The following is a 23,574-nucleotide window of genomic DNA, read 5'->3' as shown; positions in this document are numbered from 1 at the left end:
TGTTCAGGCTGGAGCAGTGGAGTCTGTATGGTAACCATGGTAATGTGATGAAAAGGACATCTTTTTTTTGGGTGTTAGTTCTAGAAGGTCTTGTAGGTCTTTATAGAACCATTCAACTTCGGCTTCTTCAGCATTACTGGTTGGGGCATAGGCTTGGATTACTGTGATATTGAATGGTTTGCCTTGGAAACAGAGATTATTCTGTTGCTCTTGAGATTGCATCCAAGTACTGCATTTCGGACTCTTTTGTTGACTATGATGGCTACTCCATTTCTTCTAAGGGATTCTTGCTCACCATAGTAGATAAATGGTCATCTGAGTTAAATTCACCCATTCCAGTCCATTTTAGTTCGTTGATTCCTAAAATGTCAACGTTCACTCTTGCCATCTCCTGTTTGACCACTTCCAATTTGCCTTGATTCATGGATCTAAGATTCCAGGTTCCTATGTAATACTGCTCTTTACAGCATCGGCATTTACTTCCATCACCAGTCACACCACAACTGGGTGTTGTTTTTGCTTTGGCTCCATCTCTTCTTTCTGGAGTTATTTCTCCACTGATGTTGGGCACCTATTGACCTGGGGAGTTCATTTTTCAGTGTCCTGTCTTTTTGCCTTTTCATACTGTTTATTGATTTGCAAGGCAGGAATACTGAAGTGGTTTGCCATTCCCTTCTACAGTGACCCACATTGACCTCCACCATGACCCATCCGTCTTGGATGCCCTACATGTCATGGCTCATAATTTCATTGAGTTAGACAAGGCTGTGGTCCATGTGATCAGACTGGTTAGTTTTCTGTGACTGTGATTTTCATTCTGTCTGCCCTCTGATGGAGGATTAAGAGGCTTATGGAAGCTTGGGGGAAACTGGGTCTTGTTCTGATGGGCAGGGCTATGCTCAGTAAATCTTTAATCCAATTTTCAGTTGATGGGCAGGGCTATGTTCCCTCCCTGTTGTTTGACCTGAAGCCAAACTATAGTGGAGGTAATGAAGATAATGGTGACCTCCTTCCAAAGGTCCCATGCAGACACTGCTGCACTCAGTGCCCCCAACCCTGCAGCAGGCCACCACTGACCCACCCCTCTGCCAGAGACTCCTGGACACTCACGGGCAAGTCTGGGTCAGTCTCTTGTGGGGTCACTGCTCCTTCCTCCTGGGTCCTGGTGTGCACAAGGTTCTGCTTGTGCCCTCCAAGAATCTGTTTCCCCAGTCCTGTGGAAATTCTGGTGGCTCTATGGTGGGGTTAAAGGCAACCTCCTCCAAGAGGGCTTATGCCATACCCAGGTCTACTGCACCCAGAGCCCCTGCCCCTGCAGCAGGTCAAAGGCTAACCGAGTTTTGCCAAGAGAACGCACTGGTCATAGCAAACACCCTCTTCCAACAACACAAGAGAAGACTCTACACATGGAAATCACCAGATGGTCAATACCAAAATCAGACTGATTATATTCTTTGCAGCCAAAGATGGAGAAGCTCTGTACAGTCAGCAAAAACAAGACCGGGAGCTGACTGTGGCTCAGATCATGAACTCCTTACTGCCAAATTCAGACTTAAATTGAAGAAAGTAGGGAAAATCACTAAACCATTCAGGTATGACCTAAATCAAATCCCTTATGATTGTACAGTGGCAGTAACAAATAGATTCAAGGGATTAAATCTGATAGAGTGCCTGAAAAACTATGGATGGAGGTTCATGACATTGTACAAGAGGCAGTGATCAAGACCATCCCTAAGAAAAAGAAATGCAAAAAGGCACAGTAGTTGTCTGAGGAGGCCTTACAAATAGCTGAGAAAAGAAAAGAAACCAGAGGCAAAGGAGAAAAGGAAAGATATACCCATGGGAATGCAGAGTTCCAAAGAATAGCAAGGAGAGATAAGAAAGCCTTCCTCAGTGATCAATGTAAAGAAACAGAGGAAAACCACAGAATGGGAAAGACTAGAGATCTCTTCAAGAAAATTAGAGATACCAAGGGAACATTTCATGCAAAGATGGGCACAATAAAGGACAGAAATGGTATGGACCTAACAGAAGCAGAAGATATTAAGAAGAGGTGGCAAGAATACACAGAAGAACTGTACAAAAAAGCTCTTCACAACCCAGATAATCACGATGGTGTGATCACTCACCTAGAGCCAGATATCCTGGAATGTGAAGTGAAATGGGCCTTAGGAAGCATCACTATGAACAAAGCTAGTGCAGGTGATGGAATTCCAGTTGAGTTATTTCAAATCCTAAAAGATGATGCTGTGAAAGTGCTGCACTCAATATGCAAGCAAATCTGGAAAACTCAGCAGTGGCCACAGGACTGGAAAAGGTCAGTTTTCATCCCAATCCCAAAGAAAGGCAATGCCAAAGAATGCTCAAACTACCGCACAACTGTACTCATCTCTCATGCTAGCAAAGTAATGCTCAAAATTCTCCAAGCCAGGCTTCAACAGTATGTGAATTGTGAACTTCCAGATGTTCAAGTTGGATTTAGAAAAGGCAGAGGAACCAGAGATCAAATTGCCAACATCTGCTGGATCATCAAAAAAGCAAGAGAGTTTCAGAAAAACATCTACTTTTGCTTTATTGACTATGCCAAAGCCTTTGACTGTGTGGATCACAACAAACTGGAAAATTCTTCAAGAGACGGGAATACCAGACCACCTGACCTGCCTCCTAAGAAATCTGTTTACCGGTCAAGAAGCAACCGCTAGAACCAGATGTGGAACAATGGACTGGTTCCAAACTGAGAAAGGAGTATGTCAAGGCTGTATATTGTCACCCTACTTGTTTAACTTACATGCAGAGTACATAATGAGAAATGCTGGCCTGGATGAAGCACAAGCTGGAATCAAGATTGCCAGGAGAAATGTCAATAACCTCAGATATGCAGATGACACTACCCTTATGGCAGAAGAACTAAAGAGTCTCTTGATGAAAGTGAAAGAGGAGAGTGAAAATGTTGGCTTAAAACTCAACATTCAGAAATCTAAGATCATGGCATCCGGTCCTGTCACTTCATGGCAAACAGATGGGGAAACAATGGAAACAGTGAGAGACTTTATTTTGGGGGGGCAAAGCTATGACCAACCTAGACAGCATATTAAAAGGCAGAGACAGTACTTTGCCAGCAAAGGTCAATCTAGTCAAAACTATGGATTTTCCAATAGTCATGTGTGGATGTGAGAGTTGGACTATAAAAAAGCTGAGCACCAAAGAATTGATGCTTTTGAACTGTGGTGTTGGAGAAGACTCTTGAGAGTCCCTTGGACTGCAAGGAGATCCAACCAGTCCATCCTAAAGGAAATCAGTCCTGAATATTCATTGGAAGGACTGATGCTGAAGCTGAAACTCCAATACTTGGGCCACCTGATGCGAAGAACCAACTCATTGGAAAAGACCTTGATGCTGGGAAAGATTGAAGGCAGGAGGAGGAGGGGACAACAGAGGATGAGATGGTTGGATGGCATCACTGAAGCGATAGACATGAGTTTGAGTAGGCTCCAGGAGTTGGTGATGGACAGGGAAGCTCGGCGTGCTGCAGTCTTTGGGGTTCCAAAGAGCTGGACACGACTGAGTGACTGAACCGAACTGAACTGAATGTCCTGAAGAACTACTATGACTGAAACTCCCATTGTCTGAGGAGGCACAGGATTTATGGGTTCACAGTAGGGATGGAATGGCAGTGGACAAAGTAACTTCACAAAAATTGATGAACCAAGTGCTTGTTACCCTTTTTCTTGTCCTAGTCTTCTTTATACTGTAAGCTTCAGAAAGCAGTGAGTAGAAAGAGCACTGAAAAAAGTGAAGTGAAAAGTGTTAGTCGCTCAGTTGTGTCCAACTCTTTGTGATCCCATGAACTGTATAGCCTGCAAGGCTCCTCTGTCCATGGAATTCTCCAGGCAAGAAGAGTAGAGTGGTTTGCCATTCCCTTCTCCAGGGGATCTTCCTGACCCAGGGATCAAACCCGGGTCTCTTGTATTGCAGGCAGATTCTTTACTGTCTGATCCACCAGGGAAGCCACTGATGTGGGCTCAAATTTTTGCCACATTCTAGGTGTCTTTGAACTGATTAAAAAGGGCTGTGATATCTACTCATAGTTAACAGAATTAAATCATGTATGCAAACTTCCTCAGCATATAAGCATATAATAGGACCTTATATATGTATATAGTGCATTAATAAATCTGAATATGGTACTTTCAATAAGTCTTTAAGTTATTTCAAGAGTAATGTGCTGCGCCAGTTCATACTGACTTTTGAGAACTACTTGCTAAGTTTCCAGGAATTTTGTGAGCTGGTTGTTAACCTATTATTATTATTGTTGTTGTTATTACAGATAATCTACAGGTTATCTAGACTTACAATTGAATAAAATATACTTATTAAAAATAAGGGTGGTGGTTGTTCAGTTGCCCAGTCATGTCTGACTCTTTGCAACTCCATGGATTGCAGCATGCCGGTAGTGAATCCTAAAAATTCATCTTTTCCTAATTATTTTATTACATTTTACTATGATCTATGTTCATGAAGTTATTTACATCTACTGTATTTAGATATTCTGTTCTGTTGTTTTCATTACTTTTCCTCTTTGCTTTTCAGTTTGGGAAGTTTCTACTGACATATCTTCAAACTCCCTGATTCTTTCCTTGGTCATGTCCAGAGTAGTGATTAGCCCATCAAGGCATTTCTTATTTCTGCTATCGTGCTTTTGAATTCTAGCCTTTTGATTCTTTCTTAAGAGTTTTCATCTCTCTGCTTATATCACTCACTGATTCTTTCATGGTGTCCATTTTTTCCATTAGAGTTCTTAGGATATTAATGTTACATTTCCAGTTTCTGCCATATATGAGTCTGATTCTAATGCTTGCTTTATGTGTACATATATTTATGTATCTCGAATGCCCTGGGCATGGCCAAATATATATTTGTCCAGTTGTCCAATATGTATTTGTATATATGGCCATGCCCCAGGGCATGTGGAATCCTAGTTCTTTGACTAAGTGTTGAGCCTGGGCCCCTCTGCAGTGGAAGCATGGAGCCTAACCACAGGACTGCCAGGGAAATACCGACTGTATTTTTTGCATTTTAGCATGCCTTGTAAACTTTTTATAGAAAGTGAGACATGATATATTTGGTAAAAGGAACTGAGGTACTATGTTTGTCTGGCTGGGAGTTAGGCTATGTTTCCTGTTTGTTAAAGCTGTAGGTGTCAAATTTCCTCTGATGTCCTTGTTTCCTCTGATGTCTTTGGGTTTCCCTAGAAATTCCTTCTTAATAGGGTCTGAGTTTATAGTTCTTTTAGACCGAATCACCTGTTAATGTTACAGGAACTCAACTGATGTGTTGGTAAAGGGCGGGGAGGGGAAGTGTCCTGTAGGTCTCATTCTTTTAGTGAGATTGTGTCCCCGTACTCTGACCTTCATAGATGCTTTTTGTCTGTTTTCCCTCTTACATGAAACAATACAGCTACAGGAAACTGGAGTTGGCTTATTCTCCTTCTCCCACATTGGTCAGGCTCTGTTGAATAGTTTCCTTGAGGGAAGGGCTTTTTTAAGGAGAACTGAATGCTCTAGTATATTTCAAAATGGCTACTTTTCACTCTCCCCATTGGAAGGATGAAAGGATTTTTCTCCTATCTTCATAGTAAGACCTGTGGGGCTCTGAGAGGTAAAACTCATGAAAATGTGGATACCTACTTAGGCTGGGCACCAAGAAACTTTGTTTCTGGAAATCTTTCAATCAAGTTCATGTTCAGTCTCCAGTAGTTAATCAATTGTCCTTAAAATATTTACATCAATTACTGGTTCCATGATTTTGCTCCTAGTAAGCCACGATTCTGTGTTCTGCCTGTTCTGATTCTTCTTTTTTTGTGGTAGAGGTTTGCCCTGTCACCTTGATTCTCTGATGGATCTAAGAAGGGTTACTGATTTTCAGTTTGTTCAACTTTTTTGTTGTGAGAACAGGAGTGATAACTCCTAAGCTCTTTATATGTCATACTGGAAACCAGAATCCCTGTCTATTACACCTGAATGGAGGAAATACTATGTGATGGTATGTTCATCTCTTCCCCATTTCATGATCAGTGATGTCACACTGGTAGTTTGAAATTAACTATGGTGAAAGAATTACACTACAGAAATTGGCAAATACTACAGTCAATTTATTTGCTTTGTCAACTGTTTATACTTAAAAAAGTGATCAAGAAAATGTTAATAATGTACATTAAGTTTAAAAATGTATATTTGCAGCCATTAAATATTGTCAAAAGCACAAAAAATTGAAATATTTTTCCAGTATTCAAAAACTATTATCCAATTCAGCAAAGATGTTGCTCAAGTCACTGACAAATAAGTGAAGTTCCAACATGTCTCTTTGCTTCACTTTCACTTTATTAACGTATGTGAAAATGTCAACCAGCAATCAAAGCTATACAGGCATCCCTCATTTTATTGCCCTTTACTTTTTTGCACTTTGCAGATACTGTGCTTTTTAAAAACTGAAGGTTGGAGTGAGTCTACCAGCATAAACTTTTTTCCAACCACATTTGCTCACTTTGTGTTTCTGTGTCACATTTTGGTAGTTCTCACAATGTTTTGTCATTACTATTATTTGTTATAGTGATCTGTGGTCAGTGATCTTTCATGCTACTACTGCAAAAAGATTACAACTCACGGAAGGCTCAGATGGTGGTTAGCATTTTTAAGCAACAAAATATTTTTTAATTAAGGTATGTATTATTGTTTTTTAGATATAATGCTACTGCACACTTAAGAACCAAAACATTCATGACTTGCTTTATTGCAATATTTGCTTTATCGTGGTGGTCTGAAACCGAGCCCACAATATCTCCAAGGTATGCCTGTATTTGTCTGTCAAATGTCACCAAACATTTGGTTCTTGATTCAAGATTTGGGAAAATTCAATGCAAGCATTTCATGAGGATCAGCTGGCTATACAAAATTTACAATAAAGAAAATTATATATTTTAGTTTTATAAATTGCATGCTATATATCCTATCAGTAAATTTTGTAATAAACTTATGTAAATATACACATCACTCAACTTGGAGCTGGGGATAGTTATGAATAGCACACCATCTTTTCATATTTTTGTTTGGAAACTACATGAATGTGTGGAGAAATTGTTGTAAAAGCAGTAAATGGTAATGTGTGACACGACTTAAATATGACATTCATAAGCACAATGCAAAGTAAGATCAAAGCATGAAATATCATCCTATACCCAGAATGAATAGCCTTGTAAGTGTGACAGGAAACAGAGTCCTATTTAAAATGTAAAAAAAAAAAAAAAAAAAGGGAAATTTCTCTGGTCTAAGATTTTGTCAGTTGTTCTTTAAGGGCCATGTGTCTGAAAGTTAACACTATTCTGACAATAAGCATATGGTGAACACCTACCGTGTGCCAAATGGTGTTCTGTTCAGGATGACATTTAAGATCACAGCTAACAGCAACCAGTGAAGAAAAATAAGTAAAGGGAATCCAAACCGGAAAAGAAGAAATTAAACCAACACTGCTTGCAGATGACATGAGAGTATACATAGAAGATCCTAAAGACGCTACCAGAAAACTACTGGAACTCATTAATGAATTTGGTAAAGTTGCAGGTTACAAAATCAATACACAGAAATCTGTTGCGTTTCTATACACCAGCAATGAAAGATCAGAAAGAGAAGTTCAAGAAGCAATTCCATTTACCATCACATCAAAAAGAATAGAATCAGTTCAGTTCAGTTGCTCAGTCATGTGCGACTCTTTGTGACCCCAAAGACTGCAGCACGCCAAGCTTCCCTGTCCATCACCAACTCCTGGAGCCTACTCAAACTCATGTCTATCGCTTCAGTGATGCCATCCAACCATCTCATCCTCTGTTGTCCCCTCCTCCTCCTGCCTTCAATCTTCTCCAGCATCAGGGTTTTTTTCCAATGAGTTGGTTCTTCACATCAGGTGGCCAAAATATTGGAGTTTCAGCGTTAGCATCATTCCTTCCAAAGAAATCCCAGGGCTGATCTCCTTCAGAATGGACTGGTTGGATTTCCTTGCAGTCCAAGGGACTCCCAAGAGTCTTCTCCAACACCACAGTTCAAAATCATCAATTCTTCAGCAACCAGCTTTCTTCACAGTCCAACTCTCACATCCATATATGACTACTGGAAAAACCATAGGTTTGACTAGACGGACCTTTGTTGGTAAAGTAATGTCTCTGCTTTTTAATATGCTGTTTAGGTTGGTCATAGCTTTTCTTCCAAGGAGCAAGTGTCTTTTAATTTCATGACAGCAGTCACCATCTGCAGTGATTTTGAAGCCCCCCAAAATAAAGTCTTTCACTGTTTCCATTGTTTCCCTATCTATTTGCCATGAAGTGATGGGACTGGATGCCATGATCTTAGTTTTCTGAATGTTGAGTTTTAAGCCAACTTTTTCACTCTCCTTTTTCACTTTCATTAAGAGGCTCTCTAGTTCTTGTTCACTTTCTGCCATAAGGATGGTGTCATCTGCATATGTGAGGTTATTTATATGGAATATTATTGAGCCATAAAAAGGAACACATTTGAGTCAATTCTAATGAAGTGGATGAACATAGAGCCTATCATAGAGAGTGAAGTCAGAAAGAGAAAAACAAGTATCGTATACTAATGCATATATATATGGAATCTAGAAAAATGGTACTGATAAAATTATTTGCAGGGCAGGAGTAGAGACACAGACATAGTGAACAGACTTATGGACACAGTGCGGCAGGCAGTGGGGGCGGGGGAGGGGGCGAGGAGAGGGTGGGATGTATGGAGAGTAACATGGAAACTTACATTACCATATGTAAAATAGATAGCCAATGGGAATTTTCTGTATGACTCAGGCAACTCAAACCAGGACTCTGTAACAACCTAGAAGGGTGGTATAGGGAGGAAGATTCAGGAGGGAGGTATACGTATGGCTGACTCACATTGACAGTTGGCAGAAACCAACACAATTATGTAATTACCTTAAATTAAAAAATATAAAATTTAAAAAAGGAGAGGATTAAAAACAACAAAAAAAAGATTCTATCACTCAGGGATGAGCCTTAGAGAGCATCACTGGCTGCCCTTGGCCTTTGTAAGGCTTAGTAAAATTGGCCTGGTGTAGGGATGGAGAAGCCTTTAGTGGCCAGAGGACTGCCAGAAATTGTGATGAGGAGGCAATGGAGCAGAAGATGCTGAGGCTGAGCTGGGAATGAGGGGAATGGGTGTAAATGGTTGACACTGTGGACTCTGGCAAGGAACACTAGACTCTCACTCTCAAAAAAAAAACGAGACAGCAAAAGAGACACTGATGTACAGAGCAGTCTTGTGGACTCTATGCGAGAGGGAGAGGGTGGGAAGATATGGGAGAATGGCATTGAAACATGTAAAATATCATGTATGAAACGAGATGCCAGTCCAGGTTCGATGCACGATACTGGATGCTTGGGGCTAGTGCACTGGGACAACCCAGAGGGATGGTATGGGGAGGGAGGAGGGAGGAGGGTTCAGGATGGGGAACACATGTATACCTGTGGCGGATTCATTTTGATGTTTGGCAAAACTAATACAATTATATAAAGTTTATTTTATTTTTTTTTGGTTTATAAAATGTAATTTTATGTTACTCTCCTGTTACATAGGGCGTAACATTTTCACAAGGCTTTTTTGGGACTACAGTCAATGATTAGCAACATACAATAGTGGTCCAACTCTCTAAATAACAATCACTAGACAAACTGGACACCCTCTCACATGTGCACAGATCTGCATGGAAAAGTACTAATGTTTTAGACTGGACTGTGTGCTTTTTTCCCCCTTTCTAGTGTATTAAGAAATGACATGCACTTTAATTTGCCAAAAGCAATGGTTGTATTCTGGCAGCAACATGCTACTTCTATTACATAGTTAAGTGAATACCAGAACTACAAAGGCAGAAGGTGTAAGTGAGTTTTTATTGGGAAGGGAAGTTGTCAACTTCAACAGCAGCAAATGAGAGTGAATAAGGAAACTCCCTGTTGTCACAGATACACAAGACCTCCATCACATATGATACAGGAGGCATTTAATCTGTGATTCCCCCAGCCCCAAAATGTTGAATGCTTTTCCATTCAATCTAATACTTCTGGATTCCTACTAAAAAGGAATACATTAAGAGGATGGAAAAGTTGCTCACTGAAAGGAAATCTCTGAAGAAGAGTAAAGGAGGGAATGTAGAAATTAAGAAGTTATGTAGAACACTCTTTAAACTGTAATTAGCTACATTTTCATATCTTCACAGTAATACAAAACACAGTCACTTGCAGAACTGGTTCAGATTACTTAAATACCAGATACATTTTTAGTCTTCTACGTAAGTGTTTGGAAGTTACTTATGTTTGTATGAAATGAAGCTATTAATACTTTTCTACAGCAGTAACTGCACACCAGGAAGGCTAAGACAAACACAAATCAAGGAATGGAGTTTTCCCAAAGCTGCAGTGTGAAAAGACTATAAACAGATGATTCCATACACATGAATGGGTTTCTTTGCTATAGGAAATCCAAATGGAATAAGGAATGGAGATGAGTACAAAGGTTTCAAGGGGAAGAAAGATGACACCCTGTATGCACTTAGTTTTCTGCCCCTTCTGCCGCATCACATTCTTCTCCTGCACTGTCTGATGTCCATAATGTGAGGTTGTCTCTCAGCAGCTGCATGATGAGGGTGCTGTCTTTGTACGAGTCTTCATTCAGTGTGTCGAGTTCTGCAATAGCCTCATGTAAAGTTTAAAAAAAAAAAAAAAGGCAAAAATGTGAGATAGAAGTACTGTACCTGTGCAGAACAAGTTCACGGAACAGAACAGACCAGACCAGACCATTCGTACAGAGGATACTGGATTATTTATAGATTCTACCTCCTCAGCACGAACACTAGGTCATATTAGCTACATTCTTCCATATACTCTGACAACAGTTTTACAAGGAGAAAGGGAAGGATAATACAGTTTGAAATACTGAAAAGAGACTGTTAAACCAGAAGAAACTGAACTATCTTAATGAAATAATTAAACTATTGGATCTAAAATTTTACCAGATTAGATTAACATTTATTTTCTCCTCTATTAATGGGTAGTACAGGTGTGTATGTGTAGAAAAAATTGGAGAATGAGAACACAGGGAATATAGCCAGTATTTTATGATAATTATTAATGGAGTATAACTTTTAAAAGTTGTGAACCACTATATTATATATCTGTAGCTTATATAATATTATATATCAACTAAACATACATATAATATTTTTAATTAAAATAAAAAATAAATAGGAGCTTTCTTTCAAGAAAAAAAATGTGATACATATATACAATAGAATATTACTCAGCCAAAGAAATAAGGCCATTTTCAGCAACATGATGGACCCAGAGATTGTCATACTGAGTGAAGTTAAGACAGAAGGAGAAATATCCTATGACATCCTTTATATATGGAATCTAAAAAGAAATGATACAAATGAACTTACTTACAAAACAGAGACTCATAGACTTAGAAAATAAGCTTATTGTTGCGGGGGGGAGGGACATTTAGGGAGTTTGGGAAGGTCATGTACACAATACTATATTCAAAATGGATAACCAACAAGGACCTATTGTATAGCACATGGAACTCCACTCAAAGTTTTCGTGCCAGCCTGGATGGGAGAGGGCTTTGGGGGAGAATGGATACATGTATATGTACAGCTGAGTCCCTTCAGGGTTCACCTGAATCCACTGAACACTGTTTACTGGCTTTACCCATATACAAAATAAGAAGTTTAAAGTTAGAAAAAAAATAACAAGTATTTTTTAAAAAAAGATCACACAGCTAGTCAATACATAACTGGCAATTTTTAGAACATTATACTAAATGAAACATTATACTAAGTGAACATTATCCAGTCACAGAAAGACAATCCTGTGAGACTGTCTCATATGACATATATGAAATACCTGTCCACTAATATGAATAAATACCTTTCCACTTATATGAAATATCTAAAGCATTCAAATTCAACAGAAAGCAGAATGGGAGTTGTCAAGGTTAGGGGAGGGGGAACTGGGAAGTTTTTCAGTGGATAAAGAGTTGTAGTTATGCAAAAAGAAAAATCTGTAGATACCTGCTGCATAACAATGCAGTTGACACTGAACTATACACTTCAAAGTGGTTAAGACAGTTTTAAAATAACTGGGATTTGAAATCAGTCCTGAATCAAAAAGTTATGTTTAGCAATTATGTAGTCACTGCTGCTTACTTTCAATAATTTTATCTTCAGTCAAAGAACATTTCCTTTCTCTGATTTACACAGGTCCTCCTCTTCCGTATGACAGGGTAGTAAACCATTGGCTAGCATTTGCTTTGCCTGAAGCCTGTCAAACACAAGAACTTTTTCTTGGAGGACTGGTGCACAGCTACGGTAGCAAATTCAAAATGGAGTCATCAATCCAACAGATTTAGTGGAAAACAAACACTGGTCAGAGAAATAGGCAAGAGGGATCTGGGAGAAATAATTTTGGCTGTTTAAAAGACAAAATTCATGATGACATGACTGAAAAGTGCTTTTGCTATTAACAGAAAAAGTATGCCATGGAAAAAAGTTTGAAAGAAAAAATGTTTAATGTTATAATTTGAAATTAAGTATTTTTGAAACCATTTGGTGTCATTTCAGGGGCTCTGAAGAGCTCTGGTACCAGTCCTTTATATCTCAGCACAGAAAAAGAATTCAGCAAGAGACAAAGTGATAGATAAGAAGTGATTTATTAAAATTGAATGCTTGTGAGGCTTATGAGCAGATGGAAAAAAGGATGCCATGCCCCAAGAGCTTACTGGGCTAGTTTTATAATTAAAGGAAAAGTGGGCAGGAAGAGCAGAACTTCGTTGTCTTTGAGTAGACATCACGCTTCCATCATCAGCTTCAGCTCCAGGTTGAGCAGGGGGGTTTTCTTGTCCCTACATGGTCAAGTTAGGTGCACAAATTAATGTTTTTTATGTGTGCAGAGAGCATGTCCTAGGGATCATTAACTTACTGAGTTCACTGGGCAGCATGTGAGTCTGATGTCACCACTGTTTTATTATTTTGGGGCATATCTCTTGCTTCTGTTGCATGATTCTGTTGCTAAACAAGCCTGCTTGGTTTTGTGGTTAAGTAAACCTGCTTTCTTAAGTAATTATTAACTTACAAGGGTCTCTCATACTACTTCTACTTACAATCCCCTAATGGGATTAACTATTTCAATCATCTACTTTATCCTTTTACTCCGTACCTATCATCTTTTCCTCAATTTTTCTGGAGTAAAATGGAGCTAATGGTAGCTCAGATGGTAAAGAATCTGTCTACAATGCAGGAGATCTGAGTTCGAATCCTGGGTCGGGATGATCCCCCGGAGAAGGGAATGCCAATCCACTCCAGTATTCTTGCCTGGAAAATCCCATGGACAAAGGAGCCTGGCAGACAGAGTCAGACAGAACTGAGTGACTAACACTTCAGTTAGTTCAGTTCAGTCGCTCAGTCGTGTCCAACTCTTTGAGACCCCATGAATCGCAGCACGCCAGGCCTCCCTGTCCATCACCAACTCCCGGAGTTCACTCAAACTCATGTCCATGGAGTTGGTGATGCCATCCAGCCATCTCATCCTCTGTCATCCCCTTTTCCTTCTGCCCCCAATCCCTCCCAGCATCAGAGTCCTTTCCAATGAGTCAACTCTTCACATGAGGTGGCCAAAGTACTGGAGTTTCAGCTTTAGCATCGTTCCTTCCAAAGAACACCCAGGGCTGATCTCCTTTAGAATGGACTGGTTGGATCTCCTTGCAGTCCAAGGGACTCTCAAGAGTCTTCTCCAACACCACAGTTCAAAAGCATTAATTCTTTGGTGCTCAGCTTTCTTCACAGTCCAACTCTCACATCCATACACGACCACTGGAAAAACCATAGTCTTGACTAGATGGACCTTTGTTGGTAACGTAATGTCTCTGCATTTCAATATGCTGTCTAGGTTGGTCACAACTTTCCTTCCAAGGAGTAAGCGTCTTTTAATTTCATGGCTATAGTCACCATCTGCAGTGATTTTGGAGCCCCCAAAAATAAAGGCTGACACTGTTTCCCCATCTATTTCCCATGAAGTGATGGGACTAGATGCCATGATCTTAGTTTTCTGAATGTTGAGCTTGAAGCCAACGTTTTCACTCTCCTCTTTCACTTAATGCTAATTATAGGCAGTATATGGCAGAGGAAGGCTTGCAGTAAAAGAAAATACTTCTGAGAATGAAGTAGAATCAAAGTGGGAAAAGCCGTGTCTAAAAATGACAAAACTCAAAATATTTTTTATAAAAGACAAAAGGTTCTAATATTACTCAAATATAATCAAGGTGAATTGACTGTTCCAGGAGAGCAAGAACAATGAAATTGTATTTGATTTTAAAATCTACATTTACAAGTGGTGTAGTGTAGGACAAACTACCTAATCTCCCAAGCCTCAGTTTCTTTATTATAGGTTGTAGTGACCATTTGTTTGACAAACACTCATTTACTAGGGCCAGGACTACAGTAGGTAGGTGCGAAGGATACAAAAAGCATAGACGGTATTGTTCCTACCCTCAACTTCACATAATGTAATAAATATTATGAGGAAACCTACTGAATGTTTTCTATGTGCCCGGTACTACTATAACTGCTTATAACTTATCAAATCACTTAATCCTTTTCAGAAACTAAAACGTATGTACTGCACACCATTTATAACAGGTACAGAGAAGTTAAGTATCTTGCCTGCTAAGTTGCTTCAGTCGTGTCCGACTCTGTGCGACCCCACAGACGGCAGCCCACTAGGCTCCTGAGTCCCTGGGATTCTCCAGGCAACCCACACTAGGAACAAACAATCCTCAAACTTGGAGTAGGGATATAGCTTGACAGTGGACAGGAATTTAAAAATCTGTGCATGCGCAGGATGGTAGTGGAAGTTTTCCACACGGAAGGAGCAGTTTTAGTTCATCCGGTCATACAACGGGGTTAAGATAGTACCACTTTTTCTGGTTGTGCCGATTGAATAGTGTAGTTAAGAGTCAGCGATGTGGTAAGCACTAAATTATTAATAAAATGAAATTATTAATTTATTTTATTCCTTTAAATTGGTTCAGCGTGGCGAATCATTAGTGTTTTCGAGGATTTAGCTACGCGTTTAAGCTTTTCAAATGGGTAAATTATACTACTACCAACGAATTCAAGAGCTTCCGGTGGCTGTATGTTACGATATACGATAGGGCTACTCGCTTTGATTACTTTTTTCGGTTTTTCACACTCTTACCCATTTTCTCTGTCAAGTTCTCTATCCGCCTCGTTTTGTACAGCTACCACCTTCACAAGCGAAATTCTCCGAGAAACCGCCGCGCGGCGCGAGGGCGGGAGCCCCATCCACCCACAGCCTTTGCCTCGCTCCCTCGCTCATGGCGCGAAGGCTCAAAATAGTTCTCGCGAGAGGAGACACTTTTTTTTTTTTTTTTTTTTTTTTAAAGCGGAGCTCCTAACCCCACCTTGCCTCTCCAGGGTCACATGACTGGCGCCTGCGTCCTAGAACCAAGGTTTTTCTGATCGCCTACTGGCTGTTAACTCGGAGGCAGGCTGACCAGGGGTCCATTCCGGAAGTAGATCCTTTAACTAGCACTTCCTCCCCGGAAGCGTGTCACAACCTAGCCGTCCGGCCTTTGCGGAAGTTCGTCACGTCGCAGTTGCCCCCGGTCAGCGGATGTGTGTCGCCGCTTAGGTGACGCTGAGAAGTGCTTGCAGCCGCCGCCGCTGCCTTCTGGTTGAAGCACTATGGAGGGAGAGAGGAAGAACAACAATAAACGGTGGTATTTTACTCGAGAACAACTGGAAAATAGCCCGTCTCGTCGTTTTGGCTTGGATCCAGATAAAGAACTTTCTAATCGCCAGCAGGCGGCCAATCTGCTCCAGGACATGGGCCAACGTCTCAACGTGTATCCTTGCGGCCTAGGCCTTCGGCCTTGGAGTCAGTCCCGCCCTGCTCTGCTTCCAGTCTTCAAGGTCTGTTAGACGAGAAGAGGGTGGGCAAGGACTGGGGGTCTAGTTAGGAGAGCCTACGATGGGCAAAAGTTAAGTGTTCGCGAGAGGGAAGCGAGGCGGAGTTAATTTCCCGCTCGCTCACCCGTGCCACCAGCCTTGGTGGGAATGCGTTTCCTTCCCACTTTGTATTTTAAAGTAGTAGTAGTACCATTTCGGTGTGTTGTGATCTCCTGTTCTGGTGACTTTGAGATTCTGCTTTTCTGTTACGCCCAAAGTGTCTAGTGGAGGTTTCACTGTTGACGGCTGCCTTCTTAAACTTACTGTGTAAAGAGAGTTTTGAGAAATTTCAGTGCCTGAAGGTCTTATTAAAAGGGTGGCCTAGAATTAATACCCCAGCTTTGGCTTAAAATCCATTCCTTCCCCTTACTGGTTGTTTAAGACTGGTTTATAAAATGAGATGATACCTCTTGAATTTGATTTCTATGCCCAGCAAAATATTTGGCACTTATATGTTCAAAAAGTAGTTACTGTTGAGAGTTTTACAGTATTTCAGAGAAAGGAACGATGTCAGTTTAGTTTGTAGGCAGGTAGACTTACAGATCTAATGTTCTGAAAAATCCTTTATGAAATTCTGGGGTTTTAAGTTACTCAAAATGCTAATGTATATTCGTTTTTCTCATATTTAAACGATTTAGTGGGATTTTTTTTTTCCCTTTAAGTGTTTTGGTCAGAAAGCCTACTCATTTTGTAGCAGAGAAAGCTGTAGAGTTTTGAAGTTCTTTCCACTTAGGAAGTAAAAATTTGTTTTTGGGCGCAACTTCCATTTAAGTGTGTTGCTGGCTGTATGTTTAAGGTTGTCCTCACTTGAAAAAAGGTGTCTTTGGTGCCCATATTCAGTTTGTTTCCTAAGCATCCAGTCAGTACTGAGTTAGAAAATTTTTTTTAATTCTGTTTTAGTGCATCCTAGTATTTTCCTTATGTGTGTATTACTGTGGTACTGTCTCAACTCTGTGTGCTCAGTCGTGTTCCACTCTTTGTGGCCCCATGGACTGTAGCCTACCAGGCTCCTCTGCCCATAAAAATTTCCAGGCTAGAATACTGGAGAGGGGTGCTATTTCCTACGGGGAGAGGGGAGGGGGAGAATCTTCCTGACCCAGGGATTGTTCTTGTGTCTATTGCGTCTCCTGCATTGACAGGCAGTTTCTTTACCACTAGGGCCACCTGGGAAGCCCCCATCTCTGTATATCCCACATTGTTTTCTGAGGTCTTTTTAAGTAAGGCATTCAGAAATTTCCCTTTTCAAGAGAACCCTTGGACAGTGTTGGTGGTAGTGTATATTGGTGCAGTCATTGTGGAAAACCAAATAGAGGTTTCTCAAAAAGCTAAAAATTGAATTACTATATGACCCAGCAATTCCACGCCTAGGTATATATCTGAAAAAACAAAGACACTCATTTGGAAATATATAAGCACCCAGTTGTTCATAGCAGCATTGCTTATAGTTGCCACGATATGGTAGCAAACTGAATGTTCATGGACAGATGAATGGGTAAAGAATAGGTGGTATATATAGGCAATGGAATACTGTTTAGCTATAAAAAAAGTATGAAGTAATGCCGTTTACAGCAACGTGGATGGACCTAGAGGTTATCATACTCAGTGAAATAGAAAGGAAAAGACAAATATATGTTATTTACATGTGGAACCTAAGGAATACAACTGGTGGAAACAAAAAGGTAGACTCACAGATCTAGAGAACCAACTAATGGTTAGCAGTGGGGAGAGGTGAGGGGGCAATGTAAGGGTGGGGAGCGGGAGGTACAAACTACTGGGTGTGAGGTAGACTCCAAGGGTGTATTTTACAACAAGAGGAATATAGCCAGTATTCTGTAGAAATTGGAAATGGAACATAATCTTTAAAAATTGTGTTAAAAATTAAAATAGAAATTTTTCTTTTCCGTGAATATCAAATAATTCATTAAATACCAAGGTGTTTCTGGTCCCAGGGATCACCTTATGAGAAGGTTTTGTTGCCAGAGGGAAGTAGAACTGAAAAGTTAATTGCTGGAGCTTAGAAGATGAGGAGATTAGTGGAAACATACCTAGGAGGAAATCAATCCTGAATGTTCATTAGAAGGACTGGTGCTGAAGTTGAAGCTCCAATACTTTGGTCACCTGATGCGAAGAACTGACTCATTTGAAAAGACCCTGATGCTGGGAAAGATTGAAGGCAGGAGGAGAGGGGACGACAGAGGATGAGATGGCTAGATGGCATCACTGACTCAGTGGACATGAGTGTGAGCAAGCTCCGGGAGATGGTAAAAGGGAAGCCTGGTGACACAACTGAACAGCAACCTAGGGGGCAGATCAGGGAGGGCTTGAGAAGATGAGATAAGCAGCAGCATACCTAGAGGACAGATCAGGGCAGGGTGTTGTAAATCAGTGTGAAGAGAGATTCTGTGATAATGGATCACCTTGGCAGGATTTTCAGTAGACAGGTGACAGGTTTAGGTCTTAAATAGTTTTGGTTGTCTTCCTTCTTGATCCACACATATTGAGACCTTGTTTATTAATTCAGCAAGTTTATAGTGAATACCTGTTTCATAGAAGGCATTGTGTTAAGTGTCAATAGTTTGATGAAAACATTTGCTTTTTAATTCTGAGAGGCAAGTATGATATCTTTTTTTAAAATTGAAGAATTACAATGATTGATTTCCAACATTGTCTTAGTTTCTGGTGTACAGCAAAGTGATTTAGTTATATGTATATATAAATATCTTTTTCCATTGTGTTTTTTACAGGATATTGAATATAGTTCCCTATGCTGTTATCTGTTTGGTTTATATATATATATATATATATATATAGTTTGTATACTAATGCCAGGCTCCTAATTTATTCTCTCCTGCCCTCTTTCTTCTTTGCTAACTATAGTTTGTTTTGTATGTCTGTGAGTCTGTTTCTGTTTCATAAATAAGTTCATTTGTGTCATTTTAGGTTCCACATAAAAGTGGTATCATATGGTATTTGTCTTTCTCTTTCTGACTTCACTAAGTATGATAATCTCTAGGTCCATCCATGTGGCTACAAAGGGCATTATTTCATTCTTTTTTATGGCTGAGTAATACTCCATTGTGTATATGCACCACATCTTTATCCATTCATCTGTCCATGGACCTTTAGGTTGTTTCCATGCCTTGGCTTTCGTAAATAGTGCTGCTGTGAACATTAGGGTGCATGTATCTTTTTGAATTAGAAGAATTTTCTATGAATATATGCCTAGGAGTGGGATTGCTTGATCATATGGCAACTCTGTGTTTAGTTTTTTTGAGGAACCTCCATACTGTTTTTCATAGTGGCAGCATCAGTTTACATTCCCCCCAATAGGGTAGAGAATTCCCTTTCTCCACACCCCAAAGAGGTAAGTATGATTTTCATTTAAGAGCATCTACTGTGCTTGGCTGCATGGTCCTTTTGGGGGCATATAGAGATTGTATTTTGGGGATTGTACTGTCTGTTTTGGGACCTTAACTTGAACGTTTTAGCTCACAATTGACCATCAACACTGCTATAGTGTACATGCATCGATTCTACATGATTCAGTCCTTTACACAGTTCCATCGAAATGTAAGTATAATTTTTTTATATGGTATAATTCTTTTGTGATTAATTTCAGCTTCATATTTCTTTTGTGGTTGATCTTTGCTGCTGAACTGGGGTTTGAAGTTTAGAATTTAGTATTGATCGCTTTCATTGTAATCACACTGCTATTCTGAATCCAGCCTTCTAGTTTTCCTGTTTAGTGTCTAGCTACTTGTTTAGCTTTAGTGCATTCTTAGAGTAGGTGGATTCTCTAATAGATCATTGAACACTTAGAGTTAACATTTTTGGTTTGGGAGAGTAGTGTTAAAGGGGAAACTAACTTAAGTGTAACTTTTGAACTGGTTAATAATACAGGCACAGGAAAACAAGTGAATGTTAGTCATTTACATTTTCTAAAAATATTTGAAAAGAGTCCAATCAGTGTCTGGTTGGAAGGGGAAGGTACATTATGTGATGACTGGGTGATGACTTTTAAGAGGAGAAAAATAAAATAATAGTAATAAAGGGATTTTTTTTTTCTGGACAGAATTGTAAATAATGCTATTTTCAGTTTTGCTACCTGAAATGGTCCTATTTAACATTATTGTAAATGACTTGGAAGCAAGTGCATAGTGATATTCCAATTGCAGGTAAGAATATATTTGTTTAATAAAATCACAAGATAATAGGGCTGAACTTGATGAATACTTCATGTGGATTTATGAGTCAAATATTTCATTTTTTTTTTTTTTTTTAAGAAAAAGTTATGTTTTGAGGTAAGGTGTTTCAGACTTACCCTTAGGATAATAGGGTTTAAATTCTCTTTTTTATGCCATAGAAAAATTGAAAAGCAAGATATTAGTGGACTCATTATTGGGAATAATTGTACAGGAAACCCTTGAGATTTATGGATTAAATATTCCCAATTTTTGCAGATTGTTCAGTCATTTTGGCTGTTTCCTATCTTTAACCCCTCTACCTCCTCTGATTGCCAGGAACACATTCTTCTTAAGAGAGAGAAGCATTTATTGAGGCTGTCTGATAGCTCTAGAAGAGAAAGTAGTGGATAAAAAATGGTATATGAAGAGGAAGTCTATTGCTGTCTTGCCCATTCTAAAAGTTTTCTACATTTCTTTTATTATGGAAAAGATTTGAAATCCAGGGTGAAATACATCTCACATCAATTTGTCCACTCTATGCATGAGTGTGTATTTATATATATATATGTATGTGTGTGTGTGTGTGTGTGTATGTATGTATGGGCTTCCCTGATGGCTCAGTGGTAAGGAATCCACCTGCCAGTGCAGGAGATGCGGTTTCAGTCCCTGGGTCAGGAAGATCCCCTGGAGAAGGAAATGGCAACCCATTCCAGTATTCTTGCCTGGGAAATCTCATGGACAGAGGAGCCTGGCTGGCTACAGTCCATGGGGTCAGGAAAGAGTCGGACACTACTCAGTGACTAAACAGTAATGTGTGTGGGTATGTTTCCCCTGCTTTACCTTTTAAATTACGTATTGTCTTATTTTCTATGTATTTATCTTAGCAAGGACAGAGACTCACTTTTCTGTGTATCCTCTAAAGCATCTTCAGTAAACTTAATGAATGAATGATCTGGTAATTATCCAATATAGAGATATTCTTTTGGATTTCAGTACCTTTTCGAGAATCCATTGATTCTTTTAATTTGGGGTTATTGATCCTCTTCAGAGAACTGATTTTAGGAACATTCTGGAATTACTGGATGAAAAATATGACTCCTGTAGGATGTTAATTCTAAGGGTTTAGCTGTGGTAAGTCCAAATTCAAATTTAAGGGGATTTAGTACATTGTGGCATTGATATATAGTATGTCCTGTGAAGTGCTCATACATTTTTCTTGTTAATTTTTTCTTATTACAAAGGTAATAAATGGTTGTGGTAAAAATTAATACAAGCGTGTGTAATGTAGAAAGTAAAAGCTCATCTGTAATCCCATCCTCCAAAAGTAACGTTTGATAAACATTTCAACAGTAGTGTCTCAGGCCTTTTTTTGTGCCTGTAGTACCAGCATTTATGTATTTCTATAAAAATCACTTGTTACTATACTACTCTTATGCAATTGCCTTTTATCACTTAACAGTATATGTACTGGGCATTTTCTTGTTATTTTAAATGGCCACATAGTATTTGAGTAGTTCCTATAATTTATTTTACCAGCTTTTGATTGGTGGATGTTTGGGTGGTTTATAGTTTATTGTATTATAAATAATTTATATAAGATAGTCTGGTAAACATGACTGTTTTATAAGTTCCTATAGATGGAATTGTGTCCAAGGGTATGCATTTAAAATATTTTTGTTGTGTCTATTTGCTCTACTGAAAGATTATACCAGCATACATTGTTTCCAGCACTGTGGAAGACTGTTCTTTTCTCTCCATCCTCACTAATAACAAATACTCATTCTTTCAGGAAATCCTATTTGTCAAGTACTACAGCAGGGATAGAGTGGTGAGCAAGATAGTGGGAGTCCTATTTTCTGAATTTACATTTCTTCAGTTAGTGAAGTTGAACGTCTTATGCCTGTTGGTCATTGTTCTTCTTATGAAATTGAAGAATTGACTTAAAAATTTTAATGAGGTGGATGAAACTGGAGCCTATTATACAGAGTGAAGTAAGCCAGAAAGAAAAACACCAATACAGTATACTAACGCATATATATGGAATTTAGAAAGATGGTAACAATAACCCTGTATACGAGACAGCAAAAGAGACACTGATGTATAGAACAGTCTTTTGGACTCTGTGGGAGAGGGAGAGGGTGGGATGATTTGGGAGAATGGCATTGAAACATGTATAATATATATGAAACAAGTCGCCAGTCCAGGTTCAATGCACAATACTGGATGCTTGGGGCTGGTGCACTGGGACGACCCAGAGGGATGGTATGGGGAGGGAGGAGGGAGGAGGGTTCAGGAAAAAAAAAAAAAAAATTCTCTGTTGATTCTTTATACCCCTATTTTATTTTGATTTTCTCATCTATCAAAGCTGTGTGCCATGTGCCGTGAATACTTTTCTTGTTTTGTTGTAACTCTTTTATAGTGTTTCGGAGCCTATAGCTCTTGCCTTTTTAAAAAAAAATTTAAAAATCTTTATTGAGGTATAACGTAAAGCATGGGCTTCCCTGGTGGCTCAGTAGTAAAGAATCCACCTGCCAATGCAGGAGATGTGGGTTCAATCCCTGGGTCAGGAAGATCCCCTGGAGAAGGAAATGGCAACCCACTCCAGTATTCTTGCCTGGAAAATCCCATGGACAGAGGAGCTTTGCAGGCTACAGTCCATGGGGTCACAGAAGAGTCAGACAGGACTTAGCAACTAAACAACAATAGCAGCAACATAAAGCACTCAAGTCTGAGGTGCAGCACAATTGTTTTTTGCATTTTATTTATACATAACCTCCACTCAGAACAAGATACAGTGTATTTCCAATACCTTTGAAGAGAACTTACCTTTTGATTGTATAAATTGCATTCTTTTAGTGGACATGATTAAATGACTGGTTTATTTTTACTTAAATCCTGGCATTGCATTCTTTTTTTGAGAAGAAATTAAGCCTCACTATAGTCCATGGGGTCGCAAAGAGTTGGACACGACTGAGCGACTGAATTGAACTGAATTGAATTTCTGTATATATACTATCTTAAATGTTTTCAAGTGGGGGAATGTAAAAGTAAAGGTGAGCAACTTGATGTGTGTGTATTTATGTTGCATTTTCTAACATTTGATTCACAGGTGTTGTAATAGCTGACAAATTTGGGTGTATATTACTCTCATTAACTGACTCTTAAAAGGTCAAGTTTAGTATTTCAAATCCTGATGCTGTGAAAGTGCTGCACTCAATATGTCAGCAAATTTGAAACACTCAGCAGTGGCCACAGGACTGGCAAAGGTCAGTTTTCATTCCAATCCCAAAGA

The 23,574-nt window shown here is 39.4% G+C and overlaps 1 protein-coding gene and 1 long non-coding RNA gene across 2 annotated transcripts in view; one reads left to right on the top strand and one right to left on the bottom strand.

Moving 5' to 3' along the window:
* Positions 1 to 9,945: 9,945 nt before the first annotated feature.
* LOC113893068 lies at positions 9,946 to 15,487 on the bottom strand. The gene is made up of 2 exons (XR_003511219.1): positions 15,326 to 15,487; positions 9,946 to 10,756 (listed from the first exon to the last, which is right to left on the bottom strand). It is a non-coding gene; the product is annotated as an uncharacterized LOC113893068 (long non-coding RNA).
* Positions 15,488 to 15,727: 240 nt separating this feature from the next.
* Positions 15,728 to 23,574, top strand: part of CCNT1 (cyclin T1) — a 40,722-nt gene continuing 32,875 nt past the window's right edge. Inside the window, exons 1-2 of the mRNA XM_027542709.1 lie at positions 15,728 to 15,995; positions 19,587 to 19,668. Of these exons, the coding sequence (XP_027398510.1) occupies positions 15,835 to 15,995; positions 19,587 to 19,668 (243 nt within the window). The 5' untranslated portion in view covers positions 15,728 to 15,834. The remainder of the gene's footprint in view (positions 15,996 to 19,586; positions 19,669 to 23,574) is intronic.

This window comes from Bos indicus x Bos taurus, chromosome 5, assembly GCF_003369695.1.
Source record: "Bos indicus x Bos taurus breed Angus x Brahman F1 hybrid chromosome 5, Bos_hybrid_MaternalHap_v2.0, whole genome shotgun sequence".
Lineage (NCBI taxonomy): Eukaryota > Metazoa > Chordata > Mammalia > Artiodactyla > Bovidae > Bos > Bos indicus x Bos taurus.
The sequence above is the reverse complement of the archived record's forward strand: the minus strand, read 5'-3'. Positions and strand labels throughout refer to the sequence as shown.